This window comes from Sapajus apella, unplaced genomic scaffold (genome assembly GCF_009761245.1).
Source record: "Sapajus apella isolate SASKATOON/1434 unplaced genomic scaffold, GSC_monkey_1.0 scaffold4, whole genome shotgun sequence".
Classification (NCBI taxonomy): Eukaryota; Metazoa; Chordata; class Mammalia; order Primates; family Cebidae; genus Sapajus; species Sapajus apella.
Window position 1 is genome coordinate 49,540,697 of NW_022436944.1, and position 24,810 is coordinate 49,565,506.

The following is a 24,810-nucleotide window of genomic DNA, read 5'->3' on the forward strand; positions in this document are numbered from 1 at the left end:
GAAAAAGAAAGAAAGAAAGAAAAAGAAAACCATTCCAAATTAGCTTCTGTTAACTCACTTTGGAAGATAACAAGTCATTTTGTATATGTTAACTGATCTCTAGCTTTATTTCCTTGGAGTTATGGTTGTGGACTGTGTATTAAAATGCTTCTTATTCTCCATAATTCTGTACACTTAGTAAACCAGTAGATATATGCTTGATGATTTGAATAGAAATAGAAGAAAATCTCCCTGACTTGAATGTGTGCATTAGGCATTCAGGCTTTCAGGACATTGACAACAGTTGATTTTCATGGTCAAGACAGAGCTTATGACACTACTAGGATCTCTAAATTTAGCCAATGTAGTTATTCTTATATAGTGTACAACTGGCTATTGGGGGCCTGAGCAATGTGGGAATTCACTGAACCAACTACCATGTTTCACTTTACATATCACGCACGTTCCTTTGGTTCTTCCCCCACACCCTGCCCTCTAAAAACTCCCCAATAAATTAGTTTCTCCTTCATTTAGACTCCTGCTGGGATATAAATGAATTTTGAATTCATTAAGAGAATATATTTCCAAGAAAACCTACAGTGATTTTTCTTTTCCTTAAACAAAGGGTGTGTTGGTACAAAGTATATTAGTTTCCTAAGTCCGTCATAGAAAAATGTCACTGACCAGTGGCTCATACAACATAAACTTATTTTCTCACAACTCTGGAATCTAGAAGTCAGAGATCAAGCTATCTTTATAGTTGGCTTCTTGTGACAGCTTTCTTCTTAGCTTGTAAATGGCTGTGTGAACCCTCTGTCCTCACGTGGTCTTCCCTCTGTGCATGGCTGTGTCTCAATCTCTTCTTTTAAGAGCACCAAGTCATATTGCATTAGGGCCTACCCTGATGGCCTCATTTTAACTTAATTGTCCCTGGAAAGACCCTGTCTCCAAATTCAGTCACATCCTGAGGTATTAGGGGTTAGGACTTGTATGAATTTTGCAGAGGACACAGTTCAGCTCCTAACACAAAGATTGAGCTATTCATTTCTCTAACATTTATCTTTTCTATAAAATGAGAGTTTGCTTAAAATGAAGCATATCTTTCTTAAGTACAGAATCAAGTAATATATATTCTAAAAGCCAAAACCATAATGCAATATATGATATCATGAAAGAATAAAACTTACAAAGTTATTTTTCTTTAGGAACTGAGGAAGGCTGGGAATATTACATTTTACCTCTATTCTGAATGCAGCCTCACTCTCTTCTCCATTGTGTTCTGCATGTAGAAGCCACAGCGAGCCCTTCAGTATTCAAATCTCATCATGTCAGGGTCCTGCTTACAATCCTTTAGTGTTGCCCTTGCCAAGCTCTCGAGCATCATCCTTGATATTGCTCACCTTCCTCCTGGCTTTGTCTCTTTTTGTCTCATGTTCAGACACAATGAGGGTAAAATAACCTTCTTGCTTGGTTATACTTTTCATGACTCTTCTCCAGACTTCTGCTTACTCATGTCTCAGGCATTGGCTTAAACATCATTTCCTCAAAGAATTTTTCACTGACCCCCAATCTTTGGCTTTAGACAAAGTTAGGTGCTCTTGTTACGGCTCCTATACACGTTTGGTTTGTTTTTCTTTCAAATAAAATATGTCACGACTGCAATGAATTCATTGTTTAATTTCTATCTTCAAATGGATTATACATTTCCTTAAGTCTGTTAAAACACGTGCTCTGAATGAAGAGATCACCAAACAGGCTTTGTGTGAGCAGCATGGCTGTTTATTCACCCAGGTGTGTTTGGGCTGAGTCCGAAAAGGGGGTCAGTGTAGGGTAGTGGGATAGGAGTTGGTTTTATAGGTTTGGGGTGAGCAGGGGAAAGTTACAGAAGTTACAGTTTAGGGTTTTTTTTTTTATGTTTTTGCAAGTTGGTAGGGTAGGGTCTGGAGTCAGGAGGTTGACCAAAGTCGGTTATAAAGTCCAATGGCCTTGTGAGCCAAGGCCGGAATAAGAAACAATAGAAGAATGTCTCAAGTTAGTTAGCTGCCGCAGGAGTTGATGGTTCTTCCGCTTTTCCTGGTCTTCCAGTTACTTCAGGTTTTCTAATTCCAGAAGGCTCTCCATAGGTGTACGTGCAGGTCACGGGGGTCGCCAATAGCATCCATGGTGCCATCAGTCAGCCTAAAAGACCTTACAAAGTCAAGTTTCTTTTTCATTGTTGGATGGATGAATGGATGTGTGGCTAGTGGATTTCATAATTACCATTTGGTGAAGTTTCAGAATAGCTAAATTCACTGGTCTTTTAAAACTTGAGCTTCAAATATGAATTGGCAGTCACATTCTGATTCTGAAATTTAGGTCTCTGTACTCTGAATAATGTCTTTTCCAATTTCAGAAAGTGGTATGTGGACTGAAAACGTAAATGTAAGTTCAAGTCAAGCCACTGATTTCTTATGCCTAAGAAATAAAAATAAAGTATGAATCTGACTCCTTTAGAAAGAAGCCGGGAAACTGACATGGAAAAAGTATTCATTCTCCATGTATCTTAGACTTTAAATTTTCCGCAGCAGAATCCCACATGATTAACCTAATTTGATGGGGTGAGAAAATATTTTTAGCTGTACCATAAATAGATTTGTTCAAATTCCTACTTCCCTATAACATTTGCTGTACATTTTCTCCAGCAATTATGGCTTTTGCCCTAACGAATTTGATCATTCGCCACTTAATCCTTACACAAATGTTTCTCCTTTTTAAAATATTATCCTGTCCCCTTTTCAACTCAGCTTTTCTCATGTGAAATTTTCCCTCTGAACTACAAAGCAGAGCAGATTATTTCAGTCACCATTTTCTTGATTCTTCCAAGAACAGTACATAGCAAGTGAGAGAAGTTGTTGGATTACATGAAGATGTCTTGGGACGGTGGTTCTCAAAATGTGGTTCCCAGATCAGCAGCTTCAGTACTTCCTAAGAACTTGTTAGAAATGTAAATTTCCTGCTCCCAACCTACTGAATTAACAATCTGGTGGTGTGGGTGGCCAGCAGTCTGTAATCTTTGTACTAACAAGCACTTTAGATGACTCTAAAAACATTCCAGGTGGGGCGTGGTGGCTCATGCCTGTAATCCCAGCATTTTGGGAGGCTGAGTCAGGCGGATCACAAGGTCAGGAGTTTGATACCAGCCTAACCAACGTCGTAAAACCCAGTCTCTACTTCAAATACAAAAATTAGCTGGGCGTGGTGGTGCGCTCCTGTAGTCCCAGCTCCTTAGGAGGCTGAGGCAGGAGAATCTCTTGAACCCAGGAGGCGGAGGTTGCAGTGAGCAGAGATGACACCATTGCACTCTAGCCTGGGCAACAGAGAGAAACTCCGTCTCAATTAAAAATAAAAAGTACTCTAAAGCTTGAGAAACTTTGCCTTGGGGCATTAGTACTTGTTCTTAGGATCATCTGAATGGTCTGTAATCACTCTGATGGCTTGGCCCACTCTTAAAGTTTCTGATTCAGTTGCATTAGGGTGAAACTCAATTATTTGCATTTCCAATAAATTTCCAGGTGATACTGACACTGTTGATATGGGAACTGCACTTTGAGAACTACTGCTCTAAAGTTATCTGTGATTTTTCCAGATGGAGTGATTCCTGTTGATGTCTGATTCACACTGTTTTACTTTCTCAAAATTACTAGTAAGGCACTATCTCCCTTCCTGTTCCTCAAGGGTAGAGACCACGCCCTCTTCCTTAGATCTGTTACAGTACTTAGAATATTGACACATACTTGATCTTGGGCAAATTTCTCATCATAAAGCTACTCAGGAGGCTGAGGCAGGAGAATTGCCTGAACCCAGGAGGCGGAGGTTGCGGTGAGCCGAGATTGCGCCATTGCACTCCAGCCTGGGTAACATGAGTGAAACTCCGTCTCAAAAAAAAAAAAAGAAAAAATGAAATCACTTTAAGGTTTGGGTCTTTTTTAAAATATAGCAATATGCAGAAAGACATTTGATGATAATGATAAACCAATTGTGAGATAGAGTACTGGAATCTTAGAAAAATCTGTGGTAGCACCAGCCCAGCTAGTATTAGCTCACAAATTGTTTCTTCCTCTGGAAGTTTACAGTTCTACAAGCATTATTAAAAGAATATCCTTATTTAATTGGGAGAATACCCAACCAGTAATTGTGTCTAGTAAATTGTTTTTCATAGCTCTTGAATTTATGACTATCTCGATTCAGAAAACCTGAATAATTCTTTCCTTGGGCTTCATTTTGAATGTTATTATTGTTGACTTCTAACCACCAGATGTGGTCCTTAATTCATGTACAAGGGATTCTAAAATTCCTTTGACTGGAAAGAAACTCCTCCCATTATTATTTTACTTGCAAGCCATGCATTAATATCCTTTGATAGCCATCTCTTCAAAGTAAAAGGAGTATCTTCATTTTATATTTAAAATGCTGAACTTCAAAGCATTGATTTGAATGCCAGTAGGGCACACAGACAGCACAATTACAGGCTTTTCAAAGTTCCAGAAGCACAAGATAGTGTCTGAAATTACAGACATTTTATTTTGTGTGTGTTTTTTTCGCTCTCTTGTAACTTAAAACAATTTTGTAAGATCCACCCCCCTCCAGGCAGCATTTTATAGCCAAGCTATAAACCTCTAAAAACAGAAGTTTATGGTGGGAATGCTGACAGTCAGCCCCACTACTGCAGAGCTAGTGAATGCCACAAGAGTACCTTGCCTGCGAGGGTAAGGATCAGAACATAAATCAGCCAGAGTCTGGAGGGACATGACTGTGTGTTCATGTTATCCATTTCCCATTCCCAGAAACATGAGACTGATTGTCCAGCAAAAATCACATTGAGCGGGTGTTATGAGAGGCCAGTAAAGAATGACCCAAAGTGGGGAAGCGATGGGGGGGGTGAGCATTCACAATTAATCCAGCTTCAACATCTGGGAACATAGAACCTCTTTAAGCAATGCATTTACTGTCCCCTGGTGAGCTAAAGAGCGTGAGAGACCGCTGAACACAGAGACCTTTGTATTTTGCAGTATTTTTTGCCCTTCTTCAATACTCTTAATTTGATTCTCATGGAGCTTTGTTTGAATGACTTCTAACATATGGGCAGCCCTGTGTTCTACCTCTCCCTACTAAATGTACAAGTTTTCTAAATAAATAATTTGTTTTTCTTTCTTTTCATTAAGAAAAAAAAAAAGACGATGATAGGCAGAGAAATACTAGCCTGTTTATGAAATATCAGTATAAATAGCAGGTCTTTTTGTGTGTTTCCTACTAATACATTTAATATTTTTCAAATGTTATTGATTTAGCTTCTGCTGCCTGATAGTTCTTGTTCTCTGTCTTCTTCCATCTGCTGAAATATAATGAGACTACAGAAACAGAATAATCATATGAAAATATAAAAATTTTTAAAAATATGTTAAATAGCAGTACTTGCTTTGAAGGCAAATATATGACTTTTTTAAATGCCCATCAAGTCTATAAAATTTTTAAAAATTGTTTGGAATTGTTTGGAATATTGTCTGGACTACATCTGTCTTGAATCTATCACCACATTAACAATTTCTCCCTTGCCATTTTGGCAATCCTTTTGCAATTACTATTTTAAACACATGGAACCAGGAAATCAAAAGTGACCAAGGAAAATCTCTAATGTGTAAACTTAGTGATTAGCAATCTCCAAACTACAGCTGTGTTTGTATAGAAACAGGTTACAATTGTGTTTTCTGAGATTGAAGAGAATAAAGGCTGTATATTTCATTCTGTTTGGTAATTTTAATTCTTCTTCCAATTGCCAACAGATGTGGTCTGCTAGAGAGCATACTCCTGGACCCCCGGCAGCTTCTTCATCTTTGTTCTTCTTTTGCGTGTCTCTTCTTTTAACTTTATTTGTTTCTTCTCCTTGCCTCTTTGTATGTCTTTCTCTTACCATCAGAAAGTCAGAATCACAGCTGGAAAGTGTTTAACATTCTACTTCCTTTGTCATATATTCAGAGCCCTGGGTTTCAAAACCCAAACCAACCAATAAACCAACCAAAGAAACAAATTGCATCAAAGAATTTATTATTCTGAAATCTCTGAAACTCCGCTCTTGTTGTATATATGACTTTATAAAAATCTGAAGAAGGGAATACAATATATACTTTATTGTTTTATTTTTATAAAATGAAAATGACTACATTCCAACTAATGTCCTCTGTGAAATGGGTAGAGAGTTCTGAAAAGTTATTTACCTGTATAAAACCAAATTGGGGGAACTTGGTTAGCTCCAGATTAGAAATGGTGGCCATTCAGTATGCTCAGAGCCCATAAAATGTCTTTGAGCTGTGTTAAAACTTGCACTCTGAATGAAGAGACCCCCCCCCTCCCCCAATAACAGGCTTTGTGTGATCACCAAGGCTGTTTATTCACCTGGGTGCAGGTGGGCTGAGTCTGAAAGGACAGCCAGCAGAGGGCTGAGGAATAGGAGTTGGTTTTATGGGTTTGGGGTGAGCAGTGGAAAGTTACAGAAGTTACAGTTTAGGGAGGTTTTTTTGCAAGCTGGGTGGGATCCTAGGTTTGCAAGCTGGGAGTGGGTGTAGGGTGTGGAGTCATGAGGTGATCAAGGGCAGTTACAAAGTCCAATGGCCTTGTCAATTGTGGCTGGAATAAGAAACAATCAAAGGATGTCTCCAGTTAGTTAGGCACCGCAGGGGTTGATCATTGTTCCACTTTTCATGGTCTTCCAGTTACTTCAGGTTTTCTAATTCCAGAAGGCCCTCCAGAGGTGTGTGTGCAGGTCACGGGGGTCACCATGCTGTCCAGGGCACAGTAAGATCTTACAACTTGTACCTTCTGTAAGCACAAAGCATGACAAGGACTATTGGAGCATCCAGAAAAGTGGGGGCATTGGAGACAGCTAGTCTGCTTCTGGCCAATAGAAAAGTAAGATGTGGAAATACAGCCCAATATCTTTTTGACTACAAGTTTGAGCCTCTTTTATTTAGTGTATTTTCTGCACTCTCAGCTTTCTATGAATGGGGCCAATACATTTATTCTCTGTATCTCTATGGTTATAAACATGGTTCTATGTGGGTCTGAAATAACTTAGCTTGCATTTTACTTCTGCACCTCTTGTGTTCTTGGGGCAGTTATGTAAACTCTCTGAGCCTCTTTTCCTGATATATATATATCAGAAATATTATATATCTATATCAGGAATCTTATATTTAAATCAGGAATATTATATATTATATATAATATGTATAAATATATGTGTGTGTGTGTATATATATATATATATATATATAATATTTATCCTTTCTTTCAGCTTATTCAGTAAATATACTTGATCACTGTTATCCAATAGTGGCTTTGTCAATATTCCAGTAATTCTTATAGATGAAGTAATTCAGAGATCTACACAAAAAGGAAATATCTGCTTTTATAGACCAACATTCTACTGGACTGGGAATGATACTGGATTTTTGCTCCTTAGTTCAGCTAAATCTGGATTGTTGTCTCATGACCAGGAAAAATTAGGCACATGGATATATTGAAGGGCAGAATTTATTAAGCAAAAGGAAATCTCTCAGCAAAGACAGGGGTCCTGCATGCAGGTTTCCACCCCACAAATGGAAAACTAGAGCCCCCACATGAGCTGAAGAGGCCAGGTTCCTCTCCTGAATAAGGTGTAAAATCCTTGTGGCTCCACTGAATTCCCCTAGTACGCACATGGGCATGCCCAGGCAAGCCATAGGTAGTATCAGAAAAGGTAACATTCAATTGGTTAAAAGGCATTATTCAGAAAGAATCAATCAGAAAAATGGGAAAACAGGTACAGAAGTTCTCCCTCTGGGTCACAGGTTTCAATGGGCAGTCATGTCTTTCAGCAGTCATGCCTTTCAGCCTTCAGGCTGTTTTAGGCTTGAAGGTGAGGTTTCCCCGGGGATCCTTCCCTATCTGCCTAGGCATTTGTCTGCCACCTGCCTCTATCAGGGAGATGACAATAAGTACGTAATAAATAATAAAAGATCAGATAATGAAAGTATTACAAAAACACGCAAAACACAGGGGTGTAATAGTATGTGGCAATAGGAAGCAAGATGTAAGAGAATGATGTTCCATCTTCAGAGGGAACATTGAAAGTAAAATACGAGTAAGAAAGAAGCAGCCAAGAAAATCTCTTAGTGAGAGTAGGGAGGGAAGAGAACAATTCTGGCAAAGAGAGAGAAAAGGAAGTAGAAGTTCCAAATTTGGCATGTTTGGGAAAAAGAAAGAAAACAAAATTGTTAAACATTGAGTAAGGGAAAGAGGTGTAAGAGGTAATAATGTCAACCTTAAATAATGAGATTCAGAAAATGTGATTAAGTACAGAGTTATTTGATCTCAAAGCTTGAAGATGGCCACTCAGGGGCATAGATCAAGTTGTCCTGGATATATAGTCCAATTAGCAGTAGTTACAAGTGGGTTTTGAAAGGAAAAAAGAAGAGGCAGTTTCTAAGATTTTACTAAGAATATACATTAAAGTAACATAAACTATTGATTGGCTATTCATGATTCTTTGTAACACGGATTCCAAGAACATGAAAGTAATGGTAGCAGCAGCTAATCAGAAACAAAAATGCCTTTTAAAAATGACCCTGGGCATGGATGCTGTGAGGAGGGGCATGACCGAAGTCTTCTACTCAAGGGTCTTTGTGCCTGATAAATTTTGCCTATCTCACATAGCTCATCCTGCTCTGAGCTACTGTTGTTTTCTCATTTCCCTCTATTTCAAGATATTTTGAAGAAAGCACAGTAGATGAACTAAAATCGTTTTGACTCCTTAGTCCTGCATCAATAGGAAGGCTCATCCCAGATGTTCCTGCCCCATGTGGGTGTGTGGGGAAGGGGCAGGGGAGAGAATACATCTCAGTAAGAAATTTTAAGTGTTTAAAGCTAAATTGGGATGGTATAACAGGGTAGCAAAATGAGACTTGAACCAAACCTCAGTCAACTTATTTATATAGTTGCTGTTACTTGTTGAGTCATCTTGGTCTTTAGAATAGTATGACTGTAATTTTCTCAGAAGCAATAAAGCAATGAGAGATACATATTTCACATAAGGATTACAATCAAAAAGAGAACATGTATGACAGAATGAAAAAAGAGACCTGTTCCACTGATGAGTCCACTAAAAACGTCTTGAAGAAAATTAAACCCCTGTTCTTCTTTAGAGACTCATGGCCAGGAAATAATTCTGGATTTAGTCTAAGATACAGGAGAATTATAAAAACTCAGAAACAATGGTCAGTGCTGGAATCTAACAGCAGATGTGCTATCGTCTTCTGAAACATACTTTTTCTTTCTCCAGTTTCCATGTAAGCCAAGGATAATTCCAAGTCTGATCAGTGTATTTACAAAATAAGTTTTAGCATTATACCTGGCATGATTATTTGTATAAAGTGTAACAAGAATAGTCAATGGCCACATAGGCTCCTTTAAGTTGGCTTTGCTGGAACTTTTTCATAAGGAATCTCAAATTCGATTTTTAAAAGCCTCTCGAGGCCTGGAAAACAAGCCAAGGATTTGCCATCAGATTGTGCCTGTAATACCTATATGAATTGGGTAAAATGTTCTCTTTTTGAGGCCCCAAAACATCTTGAGGTTCCTAGGCCTGTCAGAAAGTGACATTTTTACTTATCACAAGGTCAGGAACCTTGTAAGAGAACCATGTAAACGTGTACAATGCCAGTCTTTTCAAGGGGCTTTTTATTGGGTTTATAAAGTCAATTTCAATTCCTCAAAGCAATCTGGTCATATTGAAAAACATGCCATTCTAATAAAAGCTTTGGTAAAATTACCAGTGTTCAATGTGTCCTGTTAACAAAAAACAAACTTATTCTTTTTGAACTTACACACATATCCATATTGCCGTAAAATGAGAATACTCATTATTAGTTTCCATATTTTGAAGAAATCAGCTAAAGAGGAAGTTAAACATTTCAATTTTCCTTGAAAAAGTATACTTTACCCAATGCTGTAAGCTATAAATAACTGAAAAGAAAATAAGACAAAATATGAAAGAGTCAGCAATGTTGCAAACAAAAAAAAATGTAAAAATCATTTGAGTCCTCTATCAGTTCAGTAAATTGAAATAACTTTTCTTTTGATTGACATTGAGTTAGCAATCTTCATTGATGTATCAGCATTTTAATTAGAGTTCTGGAAGATTTTATTTAGTCAAAAGATAAGATTTCTAAAGTTGTCAGAAATCTTTATTCAAAAATTTTGCTGAGGTCCTTTTCCATAAATTTCCTTGAAGAAGAAGTAAATTTTAGACCACAGCTAATTATAAATAGCTTTTTGAGAAGAATTAAAGTAAAACAATAATTGTGTGTGGGTGACAAAGAGCAGCCACGGTCAAAGATACAAATGACAAGCAATTTCGTTATTGTTGTGGCATACCATAATTTAATATAATGATCATAATTATGTCTGATAACATATATCAAGACATCTGAATTTTAAGAATCTTACACAATTTTGGAATACATATTAATAATATATGTATACAAATATAACTCAAATCTGTTTTTCTAACTTTTAACTTCAAGGGCACATGCGTAGGTTTGTTTTATAGGTAAACGTACGTCCTGGGGGTTTGTTGTACAGATTACTTCATCCCCACATATTAAGCCTCGTACCCATTAGTTATTTTACTATTGCTCTCCCTCCTCCCACCTTCCACAATCTGAAGGGTCCCAGTGTGTTGCTCTACCCTGTGTGTCCATGTAAACACCATTTCCTATTTGAAAATGCTTCCTATATGATTTTAACATACCAAATAAGCCTAATATGTCTCTCCTGGGCTTCCAGGGGTTCCTCTTTTATATCCAAGTTGGTACAGATTAAAAGATAATTTTAGAATTTGAAATTTAGTTTTTGGAAATATGTAAAGTATTAAAGGTTTAAAACATTTGATATTGAAGTTCAAAAATGTTTAAAACACATGATCAAAATAGGATCAGTGGTCAATGCATAATAATAGTCATTTATTTTGTCAAAATGATAATTCAAAGGTTTCAGAAAGGAAAATCTTTTATTTGATAGAGAAGAGATTTAATACCCAATCAAGGAACCTAATAAAGACAACAACTCTCCATGCAATGTAATTATTTGACAGTTTACTAAAAAAGGAAACAAATAGTTTACTATCTCTTATTAATACTACATAAAATTCTTGTTTTAAAGAGGAAACCAAATTTTACTTTTAGGATATTATCAATACTAAAGATAATTTTAAAAAACATAACCAAATCTATCCAATCTCAGTCAGCTTTACCCTCACAAGATTTCCATAAAACTTTTATAATCTTTTGTAATTTTCTATTAAAAATGATAAGTGTTCTGAGAAAACCTTGTTGTTTCCACATAGGGATGCAGATTGTGGACTTACATCAGTGTGCTTTTGATATTAATGCTCAATTTTTAGAAAAACTTATAATTTCTTTCTAATTTTAGATAACTTGAAGACACACAAAATTTGTTTCCCAAGATTAATCTTCCGCAAACCCTCTATGCCTCGCTTAAAATGTTTTGCCACTACCTAAGCAAAAATTCTATAGATAAATACATGGGAATTTTCCTGATTAGAAGACACAGCTATTTTCACTAAACCAACAACATTAAACGTCTTATTACCAAAGATTTACTCAAATCATGTGAACTAAAAGGCATGTATCTGAGCTGGTTTTGAGACAGGATAGTTTCCTTGACAGCTCTGTGGGACTCTTGAAGGGGTGGCTGCGTCACTCAGCCCACAGCTTTCAATGCCCTCGTGGGAGGGCTAGCATGCAGGTGAGCTGGGGCAGGAGCCAGGGAGGGTCTTTGGGTGCCTGCAGGAACAAACGTGGCAGCTTCTAGGGGTTGCCTAGGACCTCTGGAGCCCCAGAGGGTGTGTGTTAAGGTGTGGTCCTATAGCTTTGCTATGTGCATGGATGGCTTAAGTGTTTAACAGCTCAGTGGGGAGTTAGTGTGACAGCCTCTTGCACCCACACCGGGGTTCTTGTCCTGCGTCCAGGAGGAGTGAGGTCACGCGAACAATTTGGAGGGAGTGAATGCGGAGGATTTTTTTGAGTGGTGGAAGAAGTTCTTAGCTGGAAGGGCGATAGACTAGGAAGATGATTTTCCCCTGGAGTTTGGCAGTCTGTGGCAAGTCTTCTGTGAAATTCTGCTGTCAAGCCCTCTCTCTGAAGTCAAGCTGCTTCTCTCTAATGTCTGGCTGCTTCTCTTTTGTCTTTCTCTGATGCTCTGGTCTGCTGCTCTGCCAGGGGAGCTTGGGGTTTATATGCGTACAGGGTGGAGGGTGGGGCAGGCCAGGGTGATTTTGGAAAAGGCAACATTTGGGTGGAAAAACAGGAATGTGAAGTTCTAAGTTAGGGCCATGGGTCCCCGCTTGGGGGTGGAATCCTGGCCAGGGAACCATCCTCTTCTACCCAGTGTTTCTCTGACTCCTATCTGTATCCAATTTCTATTTTTCTGATAAAATATTTGATTTAACCACTTACATTTTCTTTACGACAATTAATTGGAGCTTGTTCATCTATGTTGGTAGTAAAATGTCACATGCATATGCTACCTATAAACATATAGACATACAGGACACATAGAAGCAGATTTTGTATTAATAGATTTATAAGGTTCGCCATTTGCCAGTTTGCAAATAGATTCTTTTCCCTTTAGACTGTGAAGCCCCAAACAATTATGAGCTGGGATATCTTAAATTTACAATTCCAAAGACAAGACTCTTAGGTGAAAATTTACATCCCAAAGGCACAGAACTTAGATCTAAACACCATTATTTGCTGAGACAAAGAAGGGCATAGGTAAAGGCCCAGTCAAGATAAGATTATCAGTAAAAATATCTTTAAAAAGTAAGATTTGTTTTATAAACCTTAAGGCACTATTTTCCCTGTCATAAAAGTTTCTAGTAGCTTAGGTGTAGCAAGGGAGATGCCCCTGCAAATGGAGAATTCCTTTATATATCAAAATTCATTTTCCAAAGAGTTTCAGAATAGCCAGCTAGATGCCAGAAAGTCATATTTTGGAGACCAACCTAGTTAGATAGGTGGTATTTTCAACTTAGCTTATTTATTGATTAGATTACTGACTTTGGAGTTGAGCCCTTTAATCAATAGCACAAAGAAAGCATTTGCAGTTTTCAGGGCCTAATATTTAGATATGTAAAAAGCAGGTAAAACTGAAAGGCATTACATCTAGATAGTTAAAATTGAATAATCCCTCTTTTCCATTGAATTCTGTGTCCCCCAGAAGAGAGAAATGTCACAAGCCTGAGCTATCCAATGCTTTCACAGTGCACCTCGCTGCAAAGACTGGTAGGTGACCCAATGCCCATCAGCCCACTGTGTGATCAGCCCCCTCTCCCACAGCAGGAGCTTCATGCCTTGAGAGAAAGTGTTTCCTCCACCTCCAAGTGTTTTAAACCTGTCTTTCCATCTAAACATTCAAAGAAATGAGTAACCCCCTACATTTTTAATCATTCACTGCTACTGATTTCAGCTGCTTCAGAAACCATAGTTTTTGCCAGTGACTTGTCAGCTGTTGTACACACAAAATTCAAGTTGTATCTTGTACAAAGTCATTCCTGGTACCCCCACAGCTAAAGAGATCAGCTACTACTTTTAACAGCTCTTGTAAATCTTTATTATTAGGCTCAGTTATGGAAGTATGGTTGCCCATAATGTACACTTTTTTTCTGGAATGACCATAAAGAGCCAGTGAGAGGAATTTTGGTCACCCAAGAAGAATGTTTAGATTTGTCAATTGAACTTGAGCTATGGAATCTGACCAGATTTTAAAGATGATAGTTTTTTTCACTTAAGCTGTAAGATTTCATATAAGCTGTAAGATTTCTTTTCAGAGAGAAATTTTTTTTTCCCTGACCAACATTTCAAATGAGAGAAAAGATTGAAAAACTCTTTTTTCTGAGACAGAGTCTTGCTCTGTTACCCAGACTAGAGTGCAGTGGCACTCTCTTGGCTGACTACAACCTCTGCCTCCCAGGTTCAAGGGATTCTCTTGCTTAGCCTCCTGAGTAACTGGGATCATAGGTGCCCACCAACATGCCTGGCGAATTTTCGTATTTTTTGGAGAGACAGGGTTTCACCCTGTTGGCCAGGCTGGTCTGAACTCCTGACCTCAAGTGATCCTCCAGCCTCAGCTTCCCAAAGTGCTGAGAATATAGGCATGAACCACCGTGCCCAGCCATAAGATTTAAAAACTTATAAAAATTAGTTAAAAATAACACAAACTCAAAAAGTGAAAGTCACAAATCTGCAATCAGCAGAAACTCTAGAGAATAAAAAATGGAACTCCTACCTTACAATAGAGCTTCAATTCCAACCACCTTGAGGTAGGAATGTGTGTAGTTTCAATAAGTTAATTGGTCTGAATCTTCAACCAAGAATGGAGCATTAAATCTGAGGGGCGTTTACCCTGTTGACTGATCTCTGTTGACTCCAGTGAGGTCAGATGAATGAAAGTTATGCTCATACTAGGGCTCCAGCTGTCAGCAAAGTCAGGGAGATCACTGAAGGTTTGCTTCAGGTCCCACCCGAGTCACCAAAATGTCAATCTTAAATAACATAAGTACAGAGCTTATTTGAGCTCAGAGCTTAAAGATGGCCACCCAGGAGGCTAGATTCATGTTGCCCTGAATATACAGTCCAATTAGCAATAGTTACAAGTGGGCCTTTAAAGGAAAAATAAAGAGAAGTTGTTTATCAAGACTTTACATTAAAATAACATGAGCTATTGATTGGCTATTTATTGATCTTTGTGTCACAAATTCTAGGAATATGAAGATAGTGGGTGAGAAAACTGGTCAGGAACAAAAATACCTTTAAACGATTGCCCTCAGCATGAGTACTCAGGGGAGAGAGCCATGATTGAAGACCTGTACTTATGTCTCTCTGGACCTGATAAATGTCGCATATCTCACATAGTTCAGACTGCTCTGAGCTATTTTTCTTTTCTCAGTAATATCTAGGAATAGCTAAGAGATTGATTAAAAATGATAATATATTCTAGAGTCATTAGTGGTATGACTTTTCTAGACCGATACTTAATTTTCATGTTATCTCAGAATATTTATTTAAGTTGAATTTTCTGCCATGTCTTTACCAGAATTTCTTCTAGAAACACTAGTGTGGCTAAAAAAATATATTTAGATAATTATGCATCTGTATGAGTACATAGATGAGTGTCTCTATTGGGGGTAATCAGGTAATCCATGTGAAAGAAGTAGTTTCTAGTTGGAGTATAAGACAAAGTTTATTTCTTATATGCTTCTTGAAACACACAGTCTTTGGGATTTTTTTTTATTCCTCTACTGTTGACAGCTTTATGGTGTAGGCATCAAGACGCTGGCTGGAAGCAGAGTTTCACTCCAGATGATTACACTGAAGAATATTAAAGAGTATTTACCAACTATTTATAGAAGCAGTGTTAAGGAAACTGGCAAAAAGATTTTTATGTTCCCAGAGAGGAGCAATAGAGGGAAACCCTTACCACCCTGAGGGCTCAAGGAGCAAGCAGAAGAGTGTTTCCAGAGTTCAGTGGGAGCCAGAGCCTCAGAGGAGGGCCTGCTTGGGAGGACTGTAGACAGAGAGAGATGCAACCCCTGCTAGACAGAAGTGCCAAAGCAGGGAGAGAAAGAGGGAAAGCCACTCTGATTTCACTCTACTCTTGCCTTCTGAAGTCCTTCCAAGCTTCCATAGGCAGAACCCAGTGGAAAACCAGTAAATAACAGAGCTAAGATTATACAGTCCATAAAAGAATCACTTCCTTGGGGCATAGAGTAGGACAGAGAAGACATTTAGGAAAGGATGAACAGAAATACACCACTATCCCTGTATAAATTAAGTTAAATAATTTTTCTCTTAACTATTAAAAATAAAGAATGCATGTTCAGTGATAAACAGCATTTACTATTTTGCCTTAGGATTGGCAGTTGATACAGATTGGTAGCAATAATGGTAAAGTGGCTTTGTTTAAAGAACAAGACTGGTCTTTAACTTGATTCCATAGTTGCTGTGATATCTTTTTTTCTGATGCCAAATGTATAGGTTTTTCTGACATCAGATATATTATTTTTGCACACCAGTTCTCCAATTCTCTGACATCAGCTGGATGTCCTAAAATTTAACTCAGTTTTGACACGAACTACCTGATCATTAGACTCCACAGGTGTGGCTCAGTTTCACACCAGCTGCAAATGGAGTGCCTGGATGTATTAGTCCATTCTCATACTGCTGTGAAGAAATACCTGAGACTGGGTAATTTATAAAGAAAAAGAGGTTTAATGAACTCACATTTCCACATGGCTGGGGAGGCCTCACAATCATAATGGAAGGTGAAGAAGGAGCAAAGGCATGTCTTACATGGTGGCAGGCAAGAGAGTGAGTGCAGGGGAACTGCTCTTTATAAAACCATCAAATCTCATGAGACTTATTCACTACCATGAGAACAGCAAAGAAAAAAAATCTCACCCCATGATTCAATTACCTCCCACCAGGTCCCTCCCATGGCACATGAGAATTGTGGGAGCTACAATTCAAGATGAGATTTGGGTGGGGACACAGCCAAACCATATCACCAGGCTACCCACATTTCTTCCCAGCCAACTACAAAATGTGGGAATAGCCACAACTCCTCAACTTCAGGTTTAGTAACTCACTGAAATAACTCTCAAAACACTTTATAATCAGTTTATTATAAAGGATACAACTCAAATGAAAGAAATGCATAGGGCAAGGTATCAAGGAATGGATATGTAGCTTCTGTGGCTTCTCAGGGCTCACTACCCTCCTGGCATACATCAGCGTCTTCACCAATCTGAAAATTTCCTGAACCTTGTTGTTTAGGGATTTTTGTAGAGGTTTCATTATGTGAAACCTCTAGGTTTGACTGATTAAATGACTGGCCCTTGGTATTTGAGCTCCATCTCCAGCCCCTCTCCAGTTCTCAGAAGTCAGAGAGGGTGGGGCTGAAAGTTCCAAGCCACTAACCAAGTATTAGTCTTTCTGGTGACCAGTGTCCATCCTGAAGCTACCTGAGTGACCTCATTAGCATAAGCTGAGATGTGGTTAAATATAGTCTATTCTGAATAACGAAACATACCCCTATCATTCAGGAAATCCCAAGGGTTTTAGAAGTTGTGTGCCAGGAACCTAAGAAAAAGACTAAATATAGTTTTTATTATGTCATAGTTGCCATGTAGAAAGCATGGGTTAAACTGTCCCATCTATGAAAAGGAATCATAAATTTCGATTTTCCTGTGAAATCTCCCAAGTGTTAAATGTTGACAACCATTTCAAAATTCCCAAAATCTCTTTGCAGTCCAAATAAAACATACATGTAGACTGGGCCTGGCACATGGTTTCCAGTCTACATACCTGACACAGAACTTCAGAACAGGAGTTTTCAACCCTGGCTATTCACTGAAATCACCTGGGTAGTTTTGAAAGCTTTTTGCCTGGGCCTCATGCCAAAACAATTAAGTCAGAATCTTCTGGGCTAGGCCCCAGAGACTGGTATTTTTTTAAGTAGTTTTCTGATAATTTTCATGTAGAGTGATTTTTAAAATGAGCTTCTTATTCTGGAATAAGTTTACCTTCACATAAAAGTCATAATGATGATACAGATTTCCTATGTACTACACACACAGTTTCCCCCATTAACACCTTAAATTACCATGGCACACTTGTCAAAATTAAGAAACTGACATTGGCATATTAGTATTAACTAAACTCCAGACTCGATTTGGATTGCCAACATTTTCATTAACATTCTCTTTTCTGTTCCATGATCCGATCCAGTTACCATATTGCATTTAGTTGTCCTGTCTCACCAGCCTGCTCTGATCTGTGATACTTTCTTAGGCTTTGTTTGTTTGAGTAACACTGGCCAGGTATTCCGAAGGTCTCGAGATTTGAGTTTGTCAGATATTTTCTTCATGATAGGACCGCTAGTTTATATGGTTTTCGGGGGAGAATACCACACAGGTGAAGCACCCTTGACATCTCATATCAGGTTATATTCCATTTTTGAAAACAACTTCTCTAAGAAATAGTGGCTGGGTGGAATGGCTCTAACAGGACCTATCCTCCTTTTGAACAGATTGAAGTACATCAGCCCGTACAGAAAATCAGGAAGGATGACATGAGGCCAGCAATGGAGCCTCATCTCTTCCAAATAAACGGTCTGAATTGAGAGTCATGAGACAAAGGTTCTACTCCAAGCTCATCCGCTAACTAGTTTTTAGGAAAGCCAGTCATAGTCTTCTACTGTTTCTTCATTTATACAATGTAGAAGCTGATATCTGAGGTCATTTGCAGTCCTGAAATTATGTGATTCTAAAACTCTGGAATGTGTTTTCATTAGCCAAATATTGCCATCCACAGTTCCATTTCCTAAGAGGAATGTGTTGTAATGCTGAGCAACATACCCCCAAATGTCTGGTTTCTACAAAAGGGCATATGAGGAAGGCCTCGTGACTTCACTGTTTGGTACTTAAAACACTTGTGTCCTAATAATGTCAGGTACCTGAGAGGAAGAGAACAAATTGTAAAAACTGAGAAGAAAATTCAACTCATTCGTTCATCTTTCTTCCTGGGACTCACTGTTTTATTCCTTCTTTTACAATGGATTAAAAAATAAATGACACAATTTGTTTTTGAAATGTCAGAAGGCGTGCACAGTTTAGTACTTTAAAAAATATTTTAATGTTGACCCTTTGCATAAGCAAATCTTACTAGAGATGAGGATGACTGGCTTACAACGTTAGATACTCTAAGTTGCCAATAATTTCTACGGAGCCTGTGATTGCAAAACCACAAACATATTACAATACTGGAAACTTCTAATTAACCATAATAAATAACAGGATGGATTTGTTTTAAATACATGATTAATAATGCTCATTGCTTTAAGACCATAAACTGTGTGCTTCTCTATGGAGGTGAGAGAGGTAGGCTGCAAATGGTTCTGCAAAGTATGTTTCTACCTCTGCGTGTTAAGTCTGACCCAGAGCATTCTACTGATACGGGATCAGCCTCTCATCTGATGTAATTTGCCTGCAGGAATTGTATTGGCTGTTAAACTGGCTCCTCTTAGTAGCTGTTTAAAAAAAAAGGAAGAAGAAACAGCACAATTCTGTGGTGTGTTTCAGATGACTGAAGCCAGGTTCCTAGGTACTGAGACAAGAAGAATGTCAAACAGGACCTTTAATGTGTATTTATATTTAAACATCAGACCTAACAGAAAACCCTGAAGCTTTATGCAGTGATTGGAGCCTTGTAAGAACCTAATTAATGTATTGTCGTGTGAATGGTTGGCCTAGCATTCAGCTGTTCTGAAGGATGCAAGGGGTTTCAGGTACCGCCTAGGAAGAATAGGTGCAGTTGTAGTGATTCAGTGGCCCATCTGAAAAGGACATATAAAGGCAGCTGTGTCTGGCGTGCTGTCTTTTCAGACTCACTTGATAATGCTAGTGTCAGTTTTAACTGAAGCGTGTGCCAGATTCCAGATAGCTTGAACTAGCATTTCAGAGGGGTTAATTGTGTAACTTGAGAAGAAAATGGGCACATTCTTCCTAAGATGGCAATTCAAATGTAGTCTCTTTCCCCCCAGAGCTTTCTGGATCTCAGTTTTGTTCTGCTTTCACATAAAATGCATGAGGAACACTGAGCCTTTTCCCCTTGGCGGCTCCTATATTGCCATCTTTGCTGGGACTGCTTTGCCTTGTTAAAATGTGCCCCATGTATTAAAACGGAATTGTCACTGCTGGGTGGTACAGCATAACACGGTTTGACACTAAGTGCCGGCAGCGTCAGAAAACAGGCTTTTATAGCATTTATTCTTTCAGAGACTGGAGTCTCTAAAGGCTCACAGCAGACATTCACTTAGTTAAATCTGAATGAACCCAAAGTGAACAATCTACACTGCTGTCTTTGTGTTCATAGAAACAGCCCCCATCCAGCTTGATATGGCTGTAAAACAGTGTTAAGAAAAGATGATCATACTTAGAATCCAGAAGGGAGGACTTGAGGCTTTCAAACAAGAACAAAAATATTTTAAGTGGGTGGAGTGGGTTAGCCACTTGATTTTCTTTTTTAGCTTCCTCTCTATTCCATAAAATGCTTTATGTAGAATAAACACGCGCACGCACACACACACACACACACACACACACCCCTAGTATTAGTCTTCATTTAGAATTCCATGTCATTTTAAGACAAAGAGAAATGATTTGATTTGTAGGACTCTTGCAAGCAAGCCTTAGATTCTTAACTGCCTTTTACCCAGAGAGAGATTGAACAGGGAGGGGGTTCTGAGGCAGAAACTTTGCATTCTGTAGCTCTCCTGGAATTAAAATTCCATAAAGTAACATCTGTAGTAATTAAGGGATTACATTTCCTCTCCCATTCATGTCTCTGCTAGGAGGGAAGGTTATTTTCCCTAAGAGACAGTAGTAGATCCTGTGGGAAGAGAGAAAGAACAGAGTTAGAATTCTTTTGTTCCTGGAAGTGGAAGTTTTCTACTTAAAAAAAAAAAAAAAAAAAGATAAAAAAAATTGAAAGACTTAGGGTAAAATGCTCCACTGGAAAGAAAACTTGAAAGGTTTAGGAAAATTGTGCTTAGCTGTTTCTAAATATTTAGAATGAGGAAAGATTCTTCTTGCCTTATCCAGATATCTTCTGTTATAGAGGAACTTGTCAGTGAGTAGTAAACAAAATGCTACTTTTGTTTTTATTTTTATCTATTAAAATTGCATAAAGAGTTTTCTTTTTATTTGGACATCAAATTGATTCACTCTAAATATTTCTTTTTCAAAATAATATGTGAATCCAGTGGGTCACCTGATGATATACATACTGACCTACTAATGTCAAGTTAGTTTCCTGTACTTTCTTATCACACCGGGATCAGCTACATAAATTAGGGTGAAAGATGAAGTGTAGATCCCTTTGTTAAAAGAATTACTAAGAAGTCCCAGGTGGCAACAGCAGAACTCTAAACTAAGTGCAGGTTTGTTCTAAGTATGGAGCTCTGTGTGAAGACGCAGGCCTCATTCCTGTAAATTCAGCACTGTTTGGCAGTAGAGATTTGTCATATGCATCAATACAGAAAGATGTACACTCATCCCATGCTTCATAGGAATGTACATCTGAAAACAAACAAAACTTTGTCAGAACATAATTATATCTCCAAAATGGAACTCATTCCCGATATCATCTTCAAACTTGTTAAACAAGTGATACCAATGCCCTGACTTCATCTCCCAGTTAATATTTAAGAATTTCCTGTCAAACTCTTCTGCTGAGCCACATGCTGTGTGCTCTCTCTACCACACTGTAATAAAAAGCCATGCCCTCCAAGCTGCCTAGCTCAGCCCCCTGCCCTAATTACTTCTCCAAAAGCCTTTCCTAGATTCTGTGCCTCTTCTCAGTATTTCCCTGACTGCTGGGATCCTGCCCACGTTTGAATTCTTATAGCTGTAATAAATATGTATAGCTTATTTAACATTTGTTAACATATTTTTTTGTGTCTTGTTTCCTGAGCCATGTAATATGGTCCTATAATACGGCCATGTAATATAGTCTTGAAATACACATAAACTTTAGACGTGGGAAAGTTTTACAACTTGCACTCATGGGTGCCATTCCAAGAAAGCTTGCATTAATAACATAGCAAAAAATCAAAAATTACACTTTGCCTTTTGGACAAATTTTACACATTTCATACACATTATTTCGTTTGTATGTGTGCTGTTTATTAAATTTGTTTTTGCCTCTAGTATACTCTTAGGAGGATTTAAATTTCTTTTCATCAGAACTAATCCTTAATTATCATCTTCCCCATCCAGTCTTATAAAACAATAAAGGCTGGATATTATTCATTATTTGGAAAATGCTACAAATATTACTGTACTTAAGATACGGTAACATTGTCAAAATTTAAATTATGTTGGTGTGGCTCAAAATGTTCATTCTTTAGATTGTATGTGAGATGCCAAAATTTGGCACAATAACATTAGTTTAGAAATATTGATAGAATAGTATGACAAAATAGGATTTTGTTCAGAATTCAAGATTGGGAAAGTAGGACCTAAGGTTTGTGTATCTATAACTTCCTTCAATATGTAGGACCCTACCTAACTCTCTAAAATCATCCAGTTGATTTTCAATAAAAATCTCATAATGCTGATGACTACATTACTATACCAATCAGTCCTGTAGGCTGCAAGCTGTTCAAATAAAACACATCTTGTCAACTTATTTTGTGGAATTCATCAGCAGTATAGCTTAATAGCTATAGCACAGGCTTTACTATTGCACAGGTGTCAGTTGAAATCCTGACTTTACCCCTTTTTGGAAAGGTAATTTGTCTGTCTAAGCCTTAGTGCCTTATTGATATGAAAGACAATCACAAAACCTACCCATCAGGTTGGCTAATTCCTCATTCAACAGACATTTGTTGAACACTTTCAGTTGCCAAACATTGCTGAGTGAATTAAGATAATGACAAATGGGATCTAAGTAAACTAAAGAGCTTCTGCACAGCAAAAGAAACTATCATGAGAGTGAACAGGCACCCTACAGAATGAGAGAAAATTTTTGCAACCTATCCACCTGACAAAGGGCTAATATCCAGAATCTGCAAAGAACTTAAAACACATTTACAAGAAAAAACAAACAACTCCATCAAAAAATGGGCAAAAGATATGAACAGACACTTCTCAAAAGAAGACACTTATGTGACCAACAAACATATGAAAAAAAGCTCATCATCACTGGTCATTAGAGAATGCAAATCAAAACCACAGTGAGATACTATCTCATGCCAGTTAGAAAGGCAATCATTAAAAAATCAGGAAACAATAGATGCTGGTGAGGATGTGGAGAAATAGGAAAGCTTTTACACGTTGGTGGGAGGGTACGTTAGTTCAACCATTGTGGAAGACAATGTGGCGATCCCTCAAGGATCCAGAACCAGAAATATGATTTGACTCAGCAATCTCATTACCAGGTATATACCCAAAGGATTATAAATCATCCTATAAAGACATATGCTTATGTAGGTTTATTGCAGCATTATTCACAAAAGGAAAGACATGGAACCAACCCAAATGCCTATTAATGATAAACTGGATAAAGAAAATGTGGCACATATATGCCATGGAATACTATGCAGCCATAAAAAAGAACGAGTTCATGTTCTTTGCCAAGGACATGGAAGCTGGAAACCATCATTCTCAGCAAAATAACACAGGAACAGAAAGCCGAACACTGCAAGTTCTCACTCATAAGTAGGAGTTGAACAATGAGAACACATGGATACAGAGGGGAACACCGCACAACAGGGCCTGCTGAGGAATGGGGGACTAAGTGAGGGATAGCATTAGGAGAAATACCTAATTTAGATGATGGGTTGATGGGTGCAGCAAACCACCGTGGCACGTTTATACCTACGTAACAAACCTGCACATTCTGCACATTTATCCCAGAACTTAAAGTATAATAATAATAATTTAGAAAAGATAATGCCTCAGGGTTACTGCTGAATGAGGGCTCAGAACAGACCCCTCCATGTAGGCAGCTTTCAATAGAGTGAGTAATACTTTCTCAGCAATGACGAATTAGTGATGTTCTCTTATCAGTCTTCTCCTTGTGGCCTTGATAAATGTCGACAATAGAGATACATTTCTCAAATTATGTATTTTCATGGCTTTCTAGTTTTCCTTTACTTCGTAAGTGTCTTTTTCTTGACAATCATATGTGATCTCTGGTTTACTTTTTTCCCAGAATGGAGTCTACTGAAAAATGTGAAGTGGTAATTCAACATTTTAATGGCAAATATCTGAAAACACCACCAGGCATCCCAGGTAAGAAATGTTGCTAATAAGTCACTAAATGATGTGGAGGCTTAAATTGCTCTTATTAGAATAAGTACGTGATAAAGCCCTTGTTGATCATTGCAAGATCGGGGGTTTTTATATATTAATGTATATTTTTAAATAATACTATGTAGCAACTCATCTGTCTCTACAGCTTTTTGGTAATTCTTACTTGGCTTTTCTTTGAATTTCTGCTACTAATTTTCTAAAGTGGATTACAAGAAAATAGTTAAAGAGTGATATACTGGAAGTGATGGAAGTTTATGACTCAGCATAAATATTAAAATTCCAATTTCTAAGTTATAAAGTATCTAAACAATGATATTTACAATAAATCCCACAAATTTATGCCAGTCCTAAAACATTTCTTACCAATCCATGACAAGAAAAATACAGAAATTGAGAGAAAGCAATTAGGAACTTGTATAGCAATTTAACAATGTCATGAAATCTGAGTGCATAATTTTCTTTTACAAAAATATCAGTTACTGACAAATTGGAAATTTTAGAAAATACTGTCTGTTTATCAGAGCTAGTGTGAGAAGCCCCATCTGGCCTATCCCAGGGCATTTCATACTTCCCAAGGCAAAATTCCTAAGGTTTTATACACATCATAAAGTGTTCTAACTTTATACTATTAAGAATTATTTCATTAAACATGAAATAATTGGATTTATTATGTGTATCAGTGGTTCAAATGCCAGAACTTGAGGAAGCAGTATATGTGGAAGATTTTAATATTAAGTAAGTAAAGTTTTAAATATAATTTCTAACCTCCGTCTCCTGGGTTCAGGCAATTCTCCTGCCTCAGCCTCCTGAGTAGGTGAGCCGAGATTGTGCCATTGCACTCCAGCCTGGGTAGCAAGAGCGAA

The 24,810-nt window shown here is 37.9% G+C and overlaps 1 protein-coding gene across 12 annotated transcripts in view; it reads left to right on the forward strand.

The window, feature by feature from the left end:
- Positions 1–24,810, forward strand: part of RBMS3 (RNA binding motif single stranded interacting protein 3) — a 758,821-nt gene that overhangs the window by 460,218 nt on the left and 273,793 nt on the right. For all 12 annotated transcript variants that reach the window (XM_032259567.1, XM_032259558.1, XM_032259610.1 and 9 more), the window contains one exon: positions 23,847–23,926. In XM_032259567.1, coding sequence (XP_032115458.1) covers positions 23,847–23,926 — 80 coding nt within the window. The remainder of the gene's footprint in view (positions 1–23,846; positions 23,927–24,810) is intronic.